General features: G+C 47.8%; 1 protein-coding gene across 4 annotated transcripts in view; it reads right to left on the reverse strand.

Moving 5' to 3' along the window:
• The window catches only part of GTPBP8 (GTP binding protein 8), a 630,806-nt gene that overhangs the window by 444,337 nt on the left and 168,634 nt on the right, over positions 1 to 17,835 (reverse strand). For all 4 annotated transcript variants that reach the window (XM_069636004.1, XM_069636003.1, XM_069636002.1 and 1 more), the window contains exon 3: positions 17,478 to 17,576. In XM_069636004.1, the coding sequence (XP_069492105.1) occupies positions 17,478 to 17,576 (99 nt within the window). The remainder of the gene's footprint in view (positions 1 to 17,477; positions 17,577 to 17,835) is intronic.

The raw sequence follows: 17,835 nt of genomic DNA on the forward strand, positions 1-17,835 counted from the left end.
AAACCATCCCGTTCATCCCCTTCGGGAATATGTTCAGCCGCCAAGGAAACACAGTTCCACAGAGTGTGCGTGAAACGAGACAAGGCACAAATGGAGTTGGCCGCCTGAAGCGCCATGCCCCCTGCAGAAAACACTTTCTTCGCCCAGCTGTCAAAACGCTTGTCGTCCCTATCAGGAGGGATGGTAGGGTACGACGCCTGCTTTGCCGGGGCCGTAGCCGCCTGCACCACCAAACTCTCCAGAGTAGGGTCTTTGGACAAGTAGCAGGGGTCACTACTGGCTGGGCGGTATTTTCGCGGCAAAGACTTGCTCACTGCCCAGAGACTCTCCGGAGCAGTCGAAGCCGCTGCCACCCTTCTTTGCAGAGCCATATGGAATGGCAGTACCGGGTCAGTTGGTGGACCAATGTCGAGGATATCCGTAAGGTCATCTTGAACAAACTCCCCTGGGGGAGCAGACCATCCTAAGTACCCGGTGACCCGTGACACAAGTCACCGGTACGAAGAATCAGCATGAGTGCCAGGCTCAGTCCTACAAAACTCCACCTACGGAGAGGTGTCCAGTCCACTAGCATCATGCAGGGACTGCCTCAGGTCCTCAAACTGGTTATGGCCCGAGAGAATCTCATCAGGCACCTTGTCAGGCACCATGCCATCATCAGAGCCCTCATCAACCTCTGAAATTAATTTCAGATGGCGGTAAGAAGGCACAGAACTGGAACCAAAGCCATGCTTGACCTTGGCCAGAGCCTTCCTAGGTGGTTCCCCCGAGCCACGGGGTCCTCCCGTCGACACAGCCCCAAAAGGCATCGAGGGCGTCAAGTGAATCGGCGCCGATGTCAAAAGAAACGGCGTCGACGAAAAACGCGGGACCGACAGCATCGACACAGGCCTCGAGGGAGGAGCCCCCAGCATGTCCCTCGACATCCTGGGCGGCGATGGCGTCGACGACTTCCTCGGAGGCGGAGCCTCGAGAAAGTCAGTCGACGACCTGGGCACCACAGGCGTCGATGTCTTCCACGAAGACTTCACAGGCTCACTCGGTCTCTAGCGCGTCGAGGACCGGGACCTGGACCGGGCATTCCGAGAACGATTCCCCTTGCCCAAGCGGGACCTTTCCTGCGAATCGTGACGACCACCCGAGCCCGAAGGCATGCGAGCGGCGTCTCTCGGCTGATCACGAACGACCTCACTCGGAGGCGCGGACGGACCAGTGCCTTGCGATTCGAGAATCGTCAACATTTTCTTCCCGAACGAAGCCCATTCCTTCGGTGTCGCATGCTTGGTGGGGTAAGCGACCCGCCGACGGGCGGAGTCCTCGGATGAGGACGGGGAAGGCGACTGAAGACGGCGCTTCCGGGAGTGCCTCGAAGAGGCAGAGGAGTGGAGAGACCAACTCCGGGACCGAGACCCACTGGACTTCCGACAACGACGCGGTGATCCGCCCCTCGAGTCGTCCGTCGAAAGCCCCGCAGACCTCGACTTCCGGGGCTTGGACGCCTTACCTACCGATAACTTCTTCTTGCGCTCCCGCAAGGCTTTGGACGTGAGCGACTGGCAGTCGACCCAGTCATCCGTGTCATGGGCCTCCCGGAGGCACCAGAGGCAGGCGTCGTGTGAGTCTGTGACCGACATCTTGGACCCACAGTCCCCGCACTTCTTAAAGCCCGGACGCGGTGTGGAAGACTAGGTAGACATCTTCACGAAGAATAACTTCACAAACGAACAGGTTCGAAGAACCGAGATGAACAACAGAAACTCCAAAGAGTCGAGGCGTACTGAGATTCACGAAGCGAACACGTTCGCGGAAAAAACGGAACTGAGGCTACAGGCGTCGTGCGTCCTTCTTATAACATCCAGTGACTTCGGCCGTCGGAGGAGGTCCTCGAGGCGGCGTATCGACGTCATCGACGCAGACGCCGAAGATTTTCTGAAGCAGCACAGCTGTGGTGATTACTGTCATAGATATGGAATACGTCGGAGGACCCAATTCCCTCGAAACAGGTTTTCTGCTTGGAGGGGTGGCACCAAAAGGAGGGCTCTCTCAGCAGATACTGATAACCCCCTGATAATTACGGGGTTGAACAGACAGGTGCTGCACAAAATATGTAACCTGTGTATATAATTTGCAAAGAGATTGCGATGGTATAAATGTATGTTTTTGGCAAAATCGGATTTTAAGTAAAGTAATTGTGGGAGTTTTTAGACATAGTAAAAGTCACCTCATAAATCTGACATCTATCCCTTGGAAATTCAACCAGTGGAAAGCAATGCAGAGACTAGCACCCCTGTCCAATCCAAGTAGTTTAGAGGTGTGCTTAGTTAACCCTGCCCAGCCTATACTTTGATGTGATTATGCATTATAAATAAGGGTCCCTGACAAGACTCTAGACACACTCTTCCTGATTTCTTGCGCTGCTTTCCTGTTCCCATCATCTTCCAGATCCATACTCCAACTACAAGGCCAAGCATTGTTGATCCTACTCCAGAGCCCACTGCAAACCCAAGCAGTGCTGATCCCATTCCAAGCAATGCCTCAAATCTAAAAACCCACTAAATCTCCCATTAACAAGGGGAGAGCGGTGGTACCTTTTGCATACTGATCCAGCCTGGCTTACTGCCACTAATTGCACGCTGCTGCCATCCTGCTATCCAGATGATCTGTAGTATCCAGTGACCAGAATTGCCTGTCCAGTCTTTGCCAGTCGGTGACCAGAACCGCACAGCTGTTTGCCAGGTGCCCTGCCGTGTAGTGACCAGACCCGGTTGACTGTCCAAAAAGCCCAAAACTAAAAAGTGGATTGCGAGTATTTCATCACCCCATAGAAATCCCTAGTGTACCTTGTCTTGCATTGTCCTCATCGCACTCTATCAGTCATCCTATCCTTATCCTGATAACTTGTCCAACTGTCAGAATTTTCTGTGCATTTTGTCATTAATCTCCAATCATCAGCGCTACTTTTCTCTTCATTTCTGTTGTGCATAGATCATATGTCATTAGCGATATTTTGATTAAATAAAGTAATTTTCCTTAATGAAAAGGGTTACACCTGCAGCGTAACTTAGAGAATTCACGGGTGGCGTTCCTCTCTTCTTAGTCCTTAAATCTAGTTTAAAGTAAAACTGTTCTTTTCACAAACTGATTTCGTTTCCAATTTCACCCTTCATTTTACTCAAAGCGCACCTCCTTCTATATTGCATAACTCTTTCAATTTACAAGCTAGAGACTTACTTTCACTTCCATTCTGTACCTGTGATATCTACCTATCCCCAACATAAAAACTCTTCAAATCAGTGTATTTCACCCGTTTGTATTAAAAACCGTTTGGGTCGTTTTAGGCGTGAATCGCAAAAGTGTACATTTTAAACGTGCTATTTGACTGTAATCTGTTTTAAACTTTCCACTAATTTCTGAACTGTATGCTTTTGGTAATCCATTCTTTGTGATTGTTAGTATCTTTGCAATGTTGCTTTAGTAAGGAATCGTATTTGCTTCAAGGTTTTTAACACACATTCATTATTGATTTATCCATTTTCGAGTGTCATTTCACCACATTGAAAGGGGTTTAAAATCCGTTTTCTCTCTTATTTGGGGAGGGAAGGTTAGATTTAGATTCTGTGTTCAGTTTCTTGTTCCCGAGTACCTGCTGCCTCTTTGTATCCACTCAGAATTGATTATTGGTGGGTTGAGGGGACATTGCAGGGGGAAACTCAGGTGCTATCTGTCCTAAATCAAAAAGTGCTCCTATTCTGCTGTGCTGTGTATATGCTCCACTAAAAAGTTGAACCCAGTGCATTGCTCACATTGTCATTGTAACTATCACCCCATTGGTGATTGCTGCCCCATATTAAAAGGTGTGTGATTTCTTTTGAATTTTAAATAAATAAATAAATATTGCATTTGACCAACCAGCCTGGTTCATGGTCCATTGTGACCCGGGGTATTTGAAAAGGGGGTATGATGGGAGTAGTGTATTATCCCAAAATTGAATCAATATAAATAAGGAGAAAGGCACCTCAGTTAGGCGCTACATACTAGGCCGAGACCAAGGTGTGCGTGTTGCCCGATTGAAATCCTTAACAGTTTGGTGCTATATCTTGGGGCACAGCTGTAGAAAGCTTTATGCTGGAGGGAGATACCCTCCTTAGGCATCTAGCTGGCTGGAAGTGAGGGAAGAGTTTGGGGAAATATCCTGAGGCACAGCTGTAGAATGCTTTATGTGGGAGGGAGAGAATCTCCTTATGCTTCTCGCAGGCTGGTAGTGAGGGAAGAGTTTGGTGATATATCATCGGGCAAGACCACAGATTCATGCTTGAGGCAAGAATCTTGACGTCAATCCTGAACTTCACTGGCAATCAACGGTAGGACTTCATAGTTGGTTGCTGCGCTTCGGGTTGAAAATTCATTTTGGACCCAGTGTAGTTTGTGCAAGGTCTTTATGTAGACAGATACCTGCAAAGAGAACACCCTAGTAATCAAACCTTCACATCACTACAGTGTGCAGTAGGTGTTACGCTCACCTGATTCCCACGGGGGCGTCGATCTGGACTGGCCCGCTGTTGCTTCCACCAGAGTAACACGTAGAGCCGAGATGACAGACTGGACAGACCCACTTAGCTTCGTTTGTTGGACTCGTACGAATATCTTTCTGCAATGGAGAAAGGGAATTAACCTCCCGTAATCTGAGCGTTAACCCGCCTTCCCACTCCCCTTGTCTGCCCACAGAACACTCCTGAAGTTCCCTCTAAATCTCACCTGAAGATTTGGAAAGATGAGCTCTCCATCCTGCGTCGAGCGCAGGGGCGAGTAGACGACCAGTTACTTCACTGGCGTGGAGGAATTGGTGAGTTCCAGTATTGACTCTAAGTCCAATTGCTCGTAAGAGTTCAAAAGTCTGATCTTCACTCTGCCAGATTCCTTGCAGGTTGCAGATTTAAACCACCAGAAGAGTTCCAAGTGGCAATTGGTAAGATCCTGGTAAGTCTATTGTGGTTCTCCCCTTTGGGGCCGGGGTACAGCGATGATGCAGAATTAACTGCGCCGACCCGAAATGAGGCGAGTACCCCCCTGTGGTAAATCAGGTAAGTCTTTGGGGGTAGGTTGTATTGTCCTTTTTTCCCCTTAGGGGCCGGGGTGCGGCGGTGATGCGGTATAGACTGCGCCGACCCGAGATGAGGCGAGTACCCCCCTGTGGTAAATTAGGTAAGTCTTTGGGGGTGGTTTGTATTGCCCTTGCTCACCTATCTGTTCTTGTCTCCCCCAGGTGTTGAAGAATGGCCTGGAGATGCTGGATTTGCGATGAAGTAAAGGAATGCAGCCCCGGTTGGTGAGTTCAGCGCGGCTCTGCGAGGTGCGTGGCAATGCACCTGAGAAGGCTTCTCTCTTCCAGATAGACGATGTGCTGGATCAAGGATTCAGGTAAGGTTTTTGTTCTGACCTCTTCTCCTTCTCCTTTTCTTGTTCCAGGTGTTCCAGGGCTGAAGCGGGCGTGGCTGAAGACTGGAGCTGCTGAAGACACGGTGAGCGTTACGCTGCAGCAAGCAGAATAACGCGAAGCACGTGTGGCTATCCGGGTGTGGCTTAAATAGCCTTGGAAGAAGTCCCAGGTAAGTATTCTTCCACAGCCCCACCCGAGAGGAAAGGAGTCCCTGAGGTAAAGTAGTTCCTTTGAGCCTCATTTGGCTTGTGGCTTCGTGCAGCATGGTCTGCATCAGGTAGGTATGCAGCATGGTCTGCAACAGGTAAGATTTCTGTAATGAGCCTGGCGCCCATGGTGCCAGGACTGACTTTATTCTTATGAGCCTGGCGCCATAGGCGCCAGGACTGTAGCCAAAGAGCCCCTAACTGGGGTTTTTGGGCATGCTTCAAGTGGCATGATGCCTGCTTCCGGGGTTGCTGGGCCTGGTCTGGCTTTCTGGGGTCAGGCATCTTGTCAGCACTCCCCCTCAAGGCCCCTCCTAAAGCTGTTCTCCCTCTCGGCCTTGGTTTGTCTGGAAATTCTTGGTGGAACCTTTTCACTAATTGAGGTGCATGCAGATGGTCACTAGGCTCCCAAGATCTTTCTTGTGGACCATAACCTTTCCAATCAATGAGATAGAAGAGTTTTGATCTCACCCTTTTAGAGTCCAAAATATTCTTGACTTCGAATTCGGGTTCCCCGTCTATGAGGATAGGTTCAGGTGGGGTGGTTACTCTAGTTCCTGGTTGCACAGGCTTCAAAAGAGACACATGAAAAACAGGATGAACATGCATATGACCAGGCAGGTCCAACTTGACGGCCACTGGGTTAATAATAGCCTTAATAGAATAAGGTCCCAAGTACCTGGGGTTAAAAGTCTGTGTTCCCTTGAGTGGTAAGTACTTGGTGGCTAACCATACTTGGTCCCCTACTTGGTATTGCGGTGCTTCACTCCTGTGTTGATCAGCATCCTTCTTGTATTTATCCTTAGCTTTTTGTAAATGTGCAGTCGCCTCTTTAAAGGCTTGTGTGATAACAGCGTGGAGATGGTCCACCGCAGGCATCTCTAAATGCTGGGGAGAATCTAAGTCTGAGGTTCGAGGATGGTGACCATATATGGTAAAAAAAAGGGCTTTGTTTAGTTTCTGAGTGTACAGAATTATTGTATGCATACTCGGCGATCCAAAGAATGCCTTTCCAATCCTCCTCAGATTGATGTAGCATACAACGTAGGTATTGCTCAAGAGTCTGGTTGGTTCTCTCAGTTTGACCGTCGGTCTGGGGATGGTGGCTGGTTGAAAGTCTAACATCAATTTGTGCCAGCTGGCAGCACTTCCTCCAAAAATGTGAAATAAATTGACTTCCCCGATCTGAAATTAACACGGAAGGAAAGCCATGTAGACGGACAACATTTTCAAGGAACTCCTTGGCCAGGATTGAAGCTGAAGGTATTCCTTTTAAAGGAATGCAATGGGCCATTTTAGAAAAAAGATCTACAATAACTAGAATGGTGTTATAACCTTTGAACGGGGGTAAATCCGTGATAAAGTCTAATGACAAGGTATGCCAAGGAGTAGGTGTTATGTCTAACGGTTGTAATAATCCAGCGGGTTTTTTCTTTTCCCCTTTATTTTGAGCGCAAATGCCACAAGACATGACAAACAACTTGACATCTTTTCGCCAGATGGGCCACCAAAACTGTTTCTTGATTTTGGCTTCAGTTTTAGCAATGCCAGGATGTCCTTCCATCAAGGTGTCGTGGTAATGAGAAATGACAAGTTTCTGTAGTTCCTCTAGTGGCAAAAATAGCCGGCCTTGGTAATAAGGTAGATTGTTGGTGACAGAATACTCTGGGCCTTTCCTTGCCCAGCCCTGTAAGGCATCGGAATCAAAGAGTTGATGGACCTTTTCTTGAATGTCCTCCAGAGAGTGTATGGATGTCAGACCAAGGATCCTCTGTTCAGGAATTATGGGTACAGGTTCTAAAGCTCTTTCTGTGTCTCCCATTCCTATTCGGGACAGGGCGTCAGCTTTTCCATTTTTACAACCTGGTTATTACAAAATCAAACTCGGCGAAGAACAATGCCCAACAGAGTTGGCGTGAAGATTGGGCCTCGGCTACCTTTAGGTATTGTAAGTTGCGGTGATCAGTGATGACCGTAATGGTATGCCTGGCGCCCAGCAGATAGTGCCGCCAAGCCTTGAAGGCGGACTTGATGGCCAACAGTTCCTTGTCGGTTATAGCATAATTTAATTCGGGAGCCGAAAACTTTCTTGACCAAAACACCACTGGGTGCAGCTGGTTAGTTTCGGGATCCTTTTGGGAGAGCACTGCTCCCATAGCTGAACTGGACGCATCTGTTTCCACTATGTAGGGAAGCTCTGGGCGCGGGTGTCGTAATACAGGAGCGGACGTGAATTTCTTTTTTAACTCTTGGAAGGCGTTCTCGGCTTCTTCTGTCCATGTAAAGCGTTTATTCTTTCGCAATAGTGTTGTAATGGGATGTACAATGTGTGAGAAGTCGGGGATAAACCTGCGGTAGAAATTGGCAAAGCCGAGCATGCTTTGAACTCCTTTGACTGAGCTTGGCGAAGGCCAATTAAGAATTGCGTCCACCTTCCGTGTATCCATCCGGATTCCTTTTGGGGTCAGAATAAATCCAAGAAACTCTACTTCCGTAGTGTGAAAGATGCACTTTTCCAGTTTAGCGTATAACTTATACTGGCATAACTTTTCTAGGACTGCTCAGACGTGCTTTACATGATCGGATTCTGATAGGGAGTATACTAAGATATCGTCCATGTAAACGACTACACAAACATCGATGAGCTCTCGGAAGACATCGTTCATGAAGAACTGGAAGGCTGCTGGTGCGTTACACAGTCCGAAAGGCATCACCTGGTACTCAAATAATCCGTACTTGGTGCGAAAAGCAGTCTTCCATTCGTCACCCTCTTTGACGCGTACCAGATGATATGCCCCCCGAAGGTCTAGTTTTGTGTATATACAAGAGTTCTTTACCTGGTCTAGTAGTTCAGGGTTCAAAGGCAATGGGTACTGATTCTTGATAGTTATCCGATTCAGCGCGCGGTAGTCAATGCATGTTCTAAGGTCGCCTTCCTTTTTTGGCACGAAGAACAAAGCGGAAGATGCAGGGGACTTGGACGGGCGGATGAAGCCATTAGCGAGATACTGGTCTAGGTACTGGCGCAAGTGGAGATTTTCAGATTCCGTGAGGGCATAGATTCTGCTGCAAGGTGGTTTTGCTCCTGGTATGAGATCTATTTGACAATCATACGATCTGTGCGGTGGTAAGGTGTTTGCTTGCTCCTTTTGAAAGACATCCTGAAAGTCTTGGTATTCAGCAGGTAATTGTATGGCAGCTGGGATTATTGGGGCCAGTACTGAATTTAGAGTTCTCTTTGGGTAACAGGTGTTAGCACATTCTGGGAAGGTTAGTCTCTTCTCTCGCCAATCTATACAGGGATTGTGTTTTTCCAACCAAGGGATTCCCAGTATCAGTTGAAACTGTGGAGCCTTGATTAAATCAAACACCATAACCTCTCGGTGTCCATCCTGACCCAGCAAAGTCATCTCTGCAGTGGAATGAGTTACGGGCCCAGAGGCAATTTCAGTTCCATCAACAGTGGCGACGACATCGGTAGTGGTCTTTCGGGTGAGAGGTAGATTCATCCTGGAAGCCAATCCGTAGTCCAAATAGTTTCCTATGGCTCCACTATCTACATACGCCTTTACTGCGTGCGTGCGTGCGTTATGGCTGCTCTGGATCTATAAGGACCATGGGTATGGTGAAATGCGAGGTCAGAGTGTCCTTCTTTAAGCTCGTCAAGCTGACCTCTATGCTTGCTGGGCATGATCGTTTCCCGAGTCAGGTTTCAAGTGGTTTTCGTCTGCTGCTCCTATAGTTTTCTTGGGTGGTTTTACAGGGCAGTTCCGAAGGAAATGACCAGTAGCTCCGCAATATAAACATAATTGCTGTTGACGTCTTCTTTCCCTTTCCTTCTGGGTTAAGGGTCCTCTAACCCCCCCGATTTGCATGGGTTCTGAGGCATCTACCCCCTTCGAGGGTACGTAGGTTTTAACCAAGACCTTGTTTTCAAACTTGGTTCGATCAGCCTTTCTGGTTTGAAGTCTGTGATCTAACTGGACCACAAAAATCTATATATTCAGCAGTCTAAAGGCGGGTTCACGACTTGGGCTAAAACATCCTCGAGTTCTCCCCGAAGCCCTCGATGGAATAATGTAATTCGCTTGGCTTCAGGCCATTCGGTTTCCACAACTAATCTATTGAAAGTTGCAATGTAAGTTAAAAGATCCTGATTACCTTGCCGTAAGGATAAAAGTTCGTTATCCAAAGCCTGTCCTTGGGAATATCGGGCGAACAGTCTTTCCATGCTAGTTTGAAAACCTTGGAAATCTCGAAGAATCGGGTCATCCTGATTTACTAGCGGAATGGACCAGTCCGCTGCACTGCCGCTGAGATATGACAGTACAAAAGCTACCTTGGCTTGATCGTTTGGGAAAGCTCCAGGTCTACATAAAAAGTGTAAGCGACATTGATTCATGAATATAGCAAACCTTTTAGGGTCTCCGGCAAAGCATTCAGGCGGAGCCAAGGGAACGGCTCCAGGAAGGTTTATCTGCACCGGGTTACTCGGTGGCACCGGAGCTGGGCTGGCCCCGAGTCCAGGTAGAGGTGTTTGTCCAGCCTGGCTTTGTAACAGCTGTCTGGCCAAATCATCAGTTTGTTCTTTTGACACTATCAATTCCCTCCTGAGGGCATTGGTTTCCTGGCGGGCGGAATGCACTTCGGCCCTTAGTTCCCCTAATAATTGGGCCAACTGATCGGTTTCCGAGGTCTCCATGACGCCCAGGTGGGTATTTGTGGGTAGGCTTCGCGTTCTGTTACGCTCACCTGATTCCCACGGGGGCGTCGATCTGGACTGGCCCGCTGTTGCTTCCACCAGAGTAACACGTAGAGCCGAGATGACAGACTGGACAGACCCACTTAGCTTCGTTTGTTTGGACTCGTACGAATATCTTTCTGCAATGGAGAAAGGGAATGAACCTCCCGTAATCTGAGCGTTAACCCGCCTTCCCACTCCCCTTGTCTGCCCACAGAACACTCCTGAAGTTCCCTCTAAATCTCACCTGAAGATTTGGAAAGATGAGCTCTCCATCCTGCGTCGAGCGCAGGGGCACGTAGACGACCAGTTACTTCACTGGCGTGGAGGAATTGGTGAGTTCCAGTATTGGCTCTAAGTCCAATTGTTCGTAAGAGTTCAAATGTCTGATCTTCACTCTGCCAGATTCCTTGCAGGTTGCGGATTTAAACCACCAGAAGAGTTCCAAGTGGCAATTGGTAAGATCCTGGTAAGTCTATTGTGGTTCTCCCCTTTGGGGCCGGGGTACAGCGATGATGCAGAATTAACTGCGCCCACCCGAAATGAGGTGAGTACCCCTCTGTGGTAATCAGGTAAGTCTTTGGGGGTAGGTTGTATTGTCCTTGTTTTTTCCCCTTAGGGGCCGGGGTGCGGCGGTGATGCGGAATTGACTGCGCCGACCCGAGATGAGGTGAGTACCCCTCTGTGGTAATCAGGTAAGTCTTTGGGGGTGATTTGTATTGTCCTCGTTTTCCCCTTAGGGGCCGGGGTGCGGCAGTGATGCAGAATTGACTACGCCGACCCGAGATGAGGTTAGTACCCCCCTGTGGTAAATTAGGTAAGTCTTTGGGGGTGGTTTGTATTGCCCTTGCTCACCTATCTGTTCTTGTCTCCCCCAGGTGTTGAAGAATGGCCTGGAGATGCTGGATTCGCGATGGAGTAAAGGAATGCAGCCCCGGTTGGTGAGTTCAGCGCGGCTCTGCGAGGTACGTGGCAATGCACCTGAGAAGGCTTCTCTCTTCCAGATCGACGATGTGCTGGATCAAGGATTCAGGTAAGGTTTTTGTTCTGACCTCTTCTCCTTCTCCTTTTCTTGTTCCAGGTGTTCCAGGGCTGAAGCGGGCGTGGCTGAAGACTGGAGCTGCTGAAGACACAGTGAGCGTTACGCTGCAGCAAGCAGAATAACGCGAAGCACGTGTGGCTGTCCGGGTGTGGCTTAAATAGCCTTGGAAGAAGTCCCAGGTAAGTATTCTTCCATAGCCGCACATGAGAGGAAAGGAGTCCCTGAGGTAAAGTAGTCCCTTTAAGCCTCATTTGGCTTGTGGCTTCGTGCAGCATGGTCTGCATCAGGTAGGTATGCAGCATGGTCTGCAACAGGTAAGATTTCTGTAATGAGCCTGGCGCCTATGGCGCCAGGACTGACTTTATTCTTATGAGCCTGGCGCCATAGACGCCAGGACTGTAGCCAAAGAGCCCCTAACTGGGGTTTTTGGTCATGCTTCAAGTGGCATGATGCCTGCTTCCGGGGTTGCCGGGCCTGGTCTGGCTTTCCGGGGGCAGGCATCATGACAGTAGGGTACTCTTGGGAGTGGTTTAAAGGAAGGTAAGGATTCTTTGAAAGAATCACAGACTTTTGAAATTCAATGTTACCTCAGCAATCTGCAAGGTGAATGCAAGGCCATCATCAAAAACAACAAGCAGATTTCACTTTCGGATCTTGGGTAAAATGGGGGTAGAGAGTAAAATGGTAGTCTGCTCGGTTTACTCATGCCCCTAATTAAAACCTCTGTTTTTGCTGTATTAAAAAGGTAGAGATGTTTTGCAGCCATTCTGGCCTGAGCAAGCAGGAAGCACTCTCATATCAAGGTGCCTCCTTCTAGCCTGTTTTCCCCAAGCAATGGGACGCAGAGTTTTATTGGCTTACATATGGAAGCCAATTGCTGTTTTTCACACATAGCAGGGACGTGGCCCACATAGATATTACATTGAAATGGGGATAAGGAAGAGCATTGAGAGATCTCACACAAGATTGTCTTAGTCTGAGTTAGGAAACATTCTTGTTGGTGGGCTCCATCAAGCAAGAATGATTTAAACAAATTCAGAGCAGTCCCTGAGGTGTCCCACATTCTTCGAGGTGCCTGATGAGAAGGTAGTGGTCCGTGATATCGAGAGTTGCTGATAGGCCTAAAATGTTCAGGACACGGACCTTGCCCTGGGCACTGGTGCAGAGCTATTCCATTCAAACATCTGGTTGAATAGTCTAGGCGCCCTCCACAGCCTGTTTTCTCCTGGAGTTCCTCACCAACCGAACTCTCTCCTCCTTACGCATCTCTCTCGGTCTCCTCTTCCGCTAGTGCTGTGAAAGTTCTGTCCAACAGTATGGTGTTTTCGGAAAGAATGTAGTGCTACCGGAGATTTGTCACTGTTTGTACACTGGACTTCTGTTCCGTTAATCTTATTTTTACTTTTCTAGTTGTCATGCCAACATAGTAAATGCCACAAGGACATCTAATACCATAGAACGCATTTGTTGGATCAGATTTAAGTGAACGGTACATTTGAACGGTTTGCCTGTATATAGATGGCTATGCTGCTCCCTGTAATTATATTTTCGCAGTGCTGGCACAACTTTGGAAATAGCGACACTCCACCCACAGACTGTGTCTCTTCTCACATCTAATCTCTGCCAGTAGCTTTGCCTTGCCAACCAGATCTAAAAAGAAGCACCAAACTACCACTGTTCTGTCAAGCGTTAGGCATTTGGAAATATTTCCACTCTATTGACAGCAGAGGCACCCACCTGCAACTAAAGCACACACCGAATGATCACCTTTCAGTAAATCACAATGCCATAAAAATACAAAAGAAGGAAATACATGCATCCCTTACACCTGCGGTATGCAACGTTCGGCTCCCCAAATGTATTGAACTACACAATCTATGATCCCTCACCATTAATCCAATTAGCTAGGTTGGATGGGAGTTGTACTCCATAGCATCTGGAGAGCCAAAGGTTGCAGACCAATGACTTGGGCAGATGTGTATTCATGCATATTTGCCATTCATAGCTTGTATTCCACTAGGCGTCGCTAAAATGATCCATTTGAGCCACACCGCTACAAGCAAGTCCACAGCATACATGGAGGAGATGGATGCATTCTGATCCTTTAAAAAGAGTAAGTGCCAATTTAAGGGATGGGTCGCACTGGGTGGGTGCAGGAGTGGAATTGCAGAAGACTAGTCGAGAAGGAAATGGGGTTTAAGCGGGCTAGCATATAGTAGGGTCAGTGGAAATGGGGGGGGTTATCATTTGATGGGAGAAAGGCCAATGTAAAGGTGGCTCCCGCAATATTTGAGGTCATTTTAAATTGCAGAATAACTTGATTCTTTGGTCAACTTTTTTTTCCTTTCATGACAGTTTCTAACACTAACATTTTTATTTGAAAATTGGTCAACACATTCTCGTTAGGAACAAGTCGAAAAGTATGCATTTCATCAGGTTTCATTTTGTTTGAAAGACTAAAAGCTTGATTCACAAAGAAATCCATTTGCACATACCTCACTTTGCATGTGCAAATGCATCATATCCACATACAAACAAATCATGAGGCACAAGTCCCTGGAAGAAAGTTTAACAAGAGACACCTGTGACAAACTGACTTCTGCTCTGCAGGAGTACAAGGATGTGTAGAGGATAAAACGCCCACTCAATTTATACTAACCAAGAGCCAAAACAATCATAAAGGCAAAGGAGGCACAGTTAAGAGATGTGCCTCCTTCGCCTTTCGTGGTAATGTGGGCTGAGGGAAGGCTATACTCTCAAGAGGGTTGTGAATGTGGTTCAGCAGCAAACCAAACTGCGAAGTATAACAGTCCAAAATAAAGGTTTGTACAATCAAGGTTCTATAAATATATATATATATATATATACACATACACACTATGTAGAATAATATCCAACTAGAAAAACACTACACAAAACCCACCCCTGAGGCAAGAACACAGAATACGCAAAGATAGCAAGATGCAGCACTTGAGTAATGAATCAGGGGTGTACAGCGAATAATAACCACAATGTTCTTTAAATGGGTATGTTCTTCAGTGCAAAAGGGATAACGCGACCTAACCAGCCTCTGGGGCCCAAAAATTGACCACGGTGGCAGTTAGCAGTCAATAATACCTTTCTTGGTGGTCCGGCAGTGCCGAAATCAGACTTCTTAGCGCTGTGCGAGCGATTGGCAGAGTGCAAAAGGCAGCACCGGAAGTCCTGGTAATTCAAATTTGCAAACTGTTCTTGAAACATGGCTCTAAGCAGTTCAACGGTGAAAAACACTAGGATTCTGGCTCTCATGGCTCTCAGGGTGCTGTGAGTCCCCATCCAGGGGTTTAGGGACAAGATGAATCGTTTAGGGAGTCTTCAACACTGAGGTACTGGCACGGCTGCAGCTGGCAGAGAGGCAGGTCTAGCTCCAGAAGCAGGTCATTCCCCACATTGCCATAAGTCCCACTCCAGGGACTCGGGGACAAGAGGAGTCCATGTTCTCGGGCTCCCAAACATGTGACAGGCTGGAATTCAACTGCAGGGGACATTCAACACAGTGAGGTCCTGGGTACCATTGTAACTGGCAGAGAGGCAGGCCTTGTCCCAACAGCAGTTCACCCCCACTGGTCCCTGGGGATGGTTAGGGGACAGAGCTTCCTTCTGCCTTGGACTCTCAGTCTTCACCTCACGTGGAAAGATCAACATTCTCAAGAGAGGTCCAATGAATTCTTTCTCTCTCAGGTTTTTGTGCAAGAGTGAATCAAAGGAGTGGGAGACCCCTTCATTTAAAGGAAAAATCCCACAGGTGATTGGCCTAGCAAGCTTTAGGGGTCCAATCACTGTTCTTGAACCAAGCAGACTTGGCCTTCTGATCTCACACCCAAAGTGCTTTGTGCTACAGGAAGTGGAGAGGACAGGAATTAAAGAGACGCCAAGAGAAACCAGATGCTGGAATCTTCCTCCAGCTTTCAAGGCCTTTAGATATGCAGCCCCCTAGTGTGACGCCTAGCCTTTTGTGGAAAGGTTTGGCCTTGGATTCCTGTTCCCAGGCCAGCTTCATGGGCAGTGGCTGTCTCTCTGCGGAGGGGTTACTTGCCCTCATAAAAGCACAAAGAGAGGTGATCCCCCAGGCTACCTTCCTACCAGCATTGGCAAGGTCCAGACTGTCTGGGGAGAATACACGTAATCCCTTCACAGCCGAGCTTGGCTCACAGGGCTGACATGTGTGATATCAAATTGCTGTGGCTGTAATCATCAGGAGAAGTACCATCCACCAATCCATACCTCAGGTATGGCTTATATTTCAAGATGTGTGTGCCACCAGGAGGGTACAATCGTAATTATTGGGTTTTGGTACAGGGGTGTATATCACCTGTGTCCTCTGAACCTGCTCTGTGCCACTGCTAGAGAAGGTGCTGCAGATCAGGATACTGATGCAGCAAGACAGATATGCACTATGCTCTTAGGATGGAGATTGATGAAAGGGGAATACGATCAGCAGATTTTACTTTCCGAGATGGTGTTACCTGCATCATTTTATTATTGAATACAAATAAAAAAGCCAGGGCTTCTAACACCCTTGCCAGATGGCAATCCCTCACAACGTCAGTCTCGGGGAAACATTTTTTCGGGGGGCCAAATCTCACTTAAGTCAAGTTGGACCAGAGCATATTCTACAGGGGCACGCAACTTATTCTTTGGGAATCAGCTGTGTGTTTGTATGCATTGCCAGTCTGGAGGCCGCCAGAAGGAGGGTGGCACACACAAACTGCTGGCAGTACGTCTTCATGTAAGAGTTTCATGATTTGCTCCTCACTGGCAGAGCCTCCACACGGACATCTGTGGGAGCGGGGGCCAGTGTCCTGGCAAGTGGATCAGAGGGAGGTAAACAAGAGTGGGGGTGATCCCAGGTTAGTGTCATGGGAGAGTTTGGAGGGCGTGGAGAGCAGATGGATTGTGCAGGTAGAATCCCTCCAAAGAGGAGATGGAACAGGTTGAGGCAGGATTATGAGGATAGCGGCCAGAGGATGTTGGCCTTTGGGAGCAGTGGGCTTTAGAAAGTGCTCTTTGGGCTTAGAATCATTTTTGTAGGTGTACCCCTCAACTGCACTGGCACTCCTCTAGACGCTCACTCTATGCCTTTATGCATATGCAAAGCAGCGTTAATGGAAGCCTTTAACACTGTCCTACCCACATTGCCCTGGCGGGGGGTGGGCAGGGGGTAAGAAGGAGGGGGCCTCCCAACTAAGTTATTTTTCTTTTTTTAAATTGGGTGCAATTTGCGGCAGTAAACACACTTGGTGTTGAAAAAATGTTCTGTGAGTTGTCCGTTTGTACTTCAGAGTAAAACCTCTTGTCAATCGAGAGTCGGAGTCAGACAAAAAAAACATTACAGCTGTAATTTTCATACTTAAGAAGGGGCCACACTGTGCATAAAACATGCACAAAAGATGCATGCGTTTTTTTCTGCACAGTGCGATTTCAAAACATCTTTGAGGTGGAACTGGAAGAGATCCGCTCTGCCTCACAAATCCGACAGCATCTCCAACTGCATCCGATTAGATGGAGATGCAGATTTCTGATTCCACTTTGAAATCTACTCGTTTTTCCCCAGCACAAACCAGAGGGATTCACATAGATCCCGTCTGCAATGCATTGCCACTGAAATACGCATTTCCAATTTCTTTCACATCTGCATGAAATGGGTGTCAGGTAATGTCCCTGCAAAAATGTCTCCTGACAAAAAAGTCGCTGTTTTTTACAGAGACATTATTACATTGAACATGTTTTTACAAGGGGAGCAGGGGACATCCCTGCAACCCGTCCCCATACATCCCCATATATAATGTTGCCAATGGAACCATGAAAGGTCGGTCGATCTGGTTCCTCGTCCATGTTTAAACTCCATTCATAAAATGAATCAAACCTGCATGGAGAGGACTTGCTCCGAGTAACTCTGTGTAAGCGGTGCTGTCTGTGCAATTTTTTCGGCAAATCAAAATAACACCGTAATAAATCAGAAACATCACACAAAAAAAGCGGCAGCAAGAAGACCACATGAACATAACTTACGGGAGTTTTTGAGACCCTCACCAGGTCCGCAGGGCAGAGGGCAAACAAGGCTTTGATGAGAGAGGATTTTCCAACGTTGCTCCTGCCTATGAAGCACACCTGCATGCGAAACAAAGACATTTTAGCAAACGCACCGCGACGCTTCTGAAAGACAGCCATTTCCTATTTAAATATCACCCATTGCTTCATGTCGTCATTACATAGTCAGTAAAGGGGCAGCAGGGTTTGAAAAAGCACAGCGATAACAGCAAAGTAGACTTGGACCCAACACTGCAGCCTCTCCAGAAGGGGGCCTATCTGTGTATCTAAAAACCAAGTGCATCTGATCTAAGCATCTGGACGCCGTGATGAGGAGGAG

This window comes from Ambystoma mexicanum, chromosome 7p (assembly GCF_040938575.1).
Source record: "Ambystoma mexicanum isolate Mex_15411 chromosome 7p, UKY_AmexF1_1, whole genome shotgun sequence".
Taxonomy (NCBI): Eukaryota; Metazoa; Chordata; class Amphibia; order Caudata; family Ambystomatidae; genus Ambystoma; species Ambystoma mexicanum.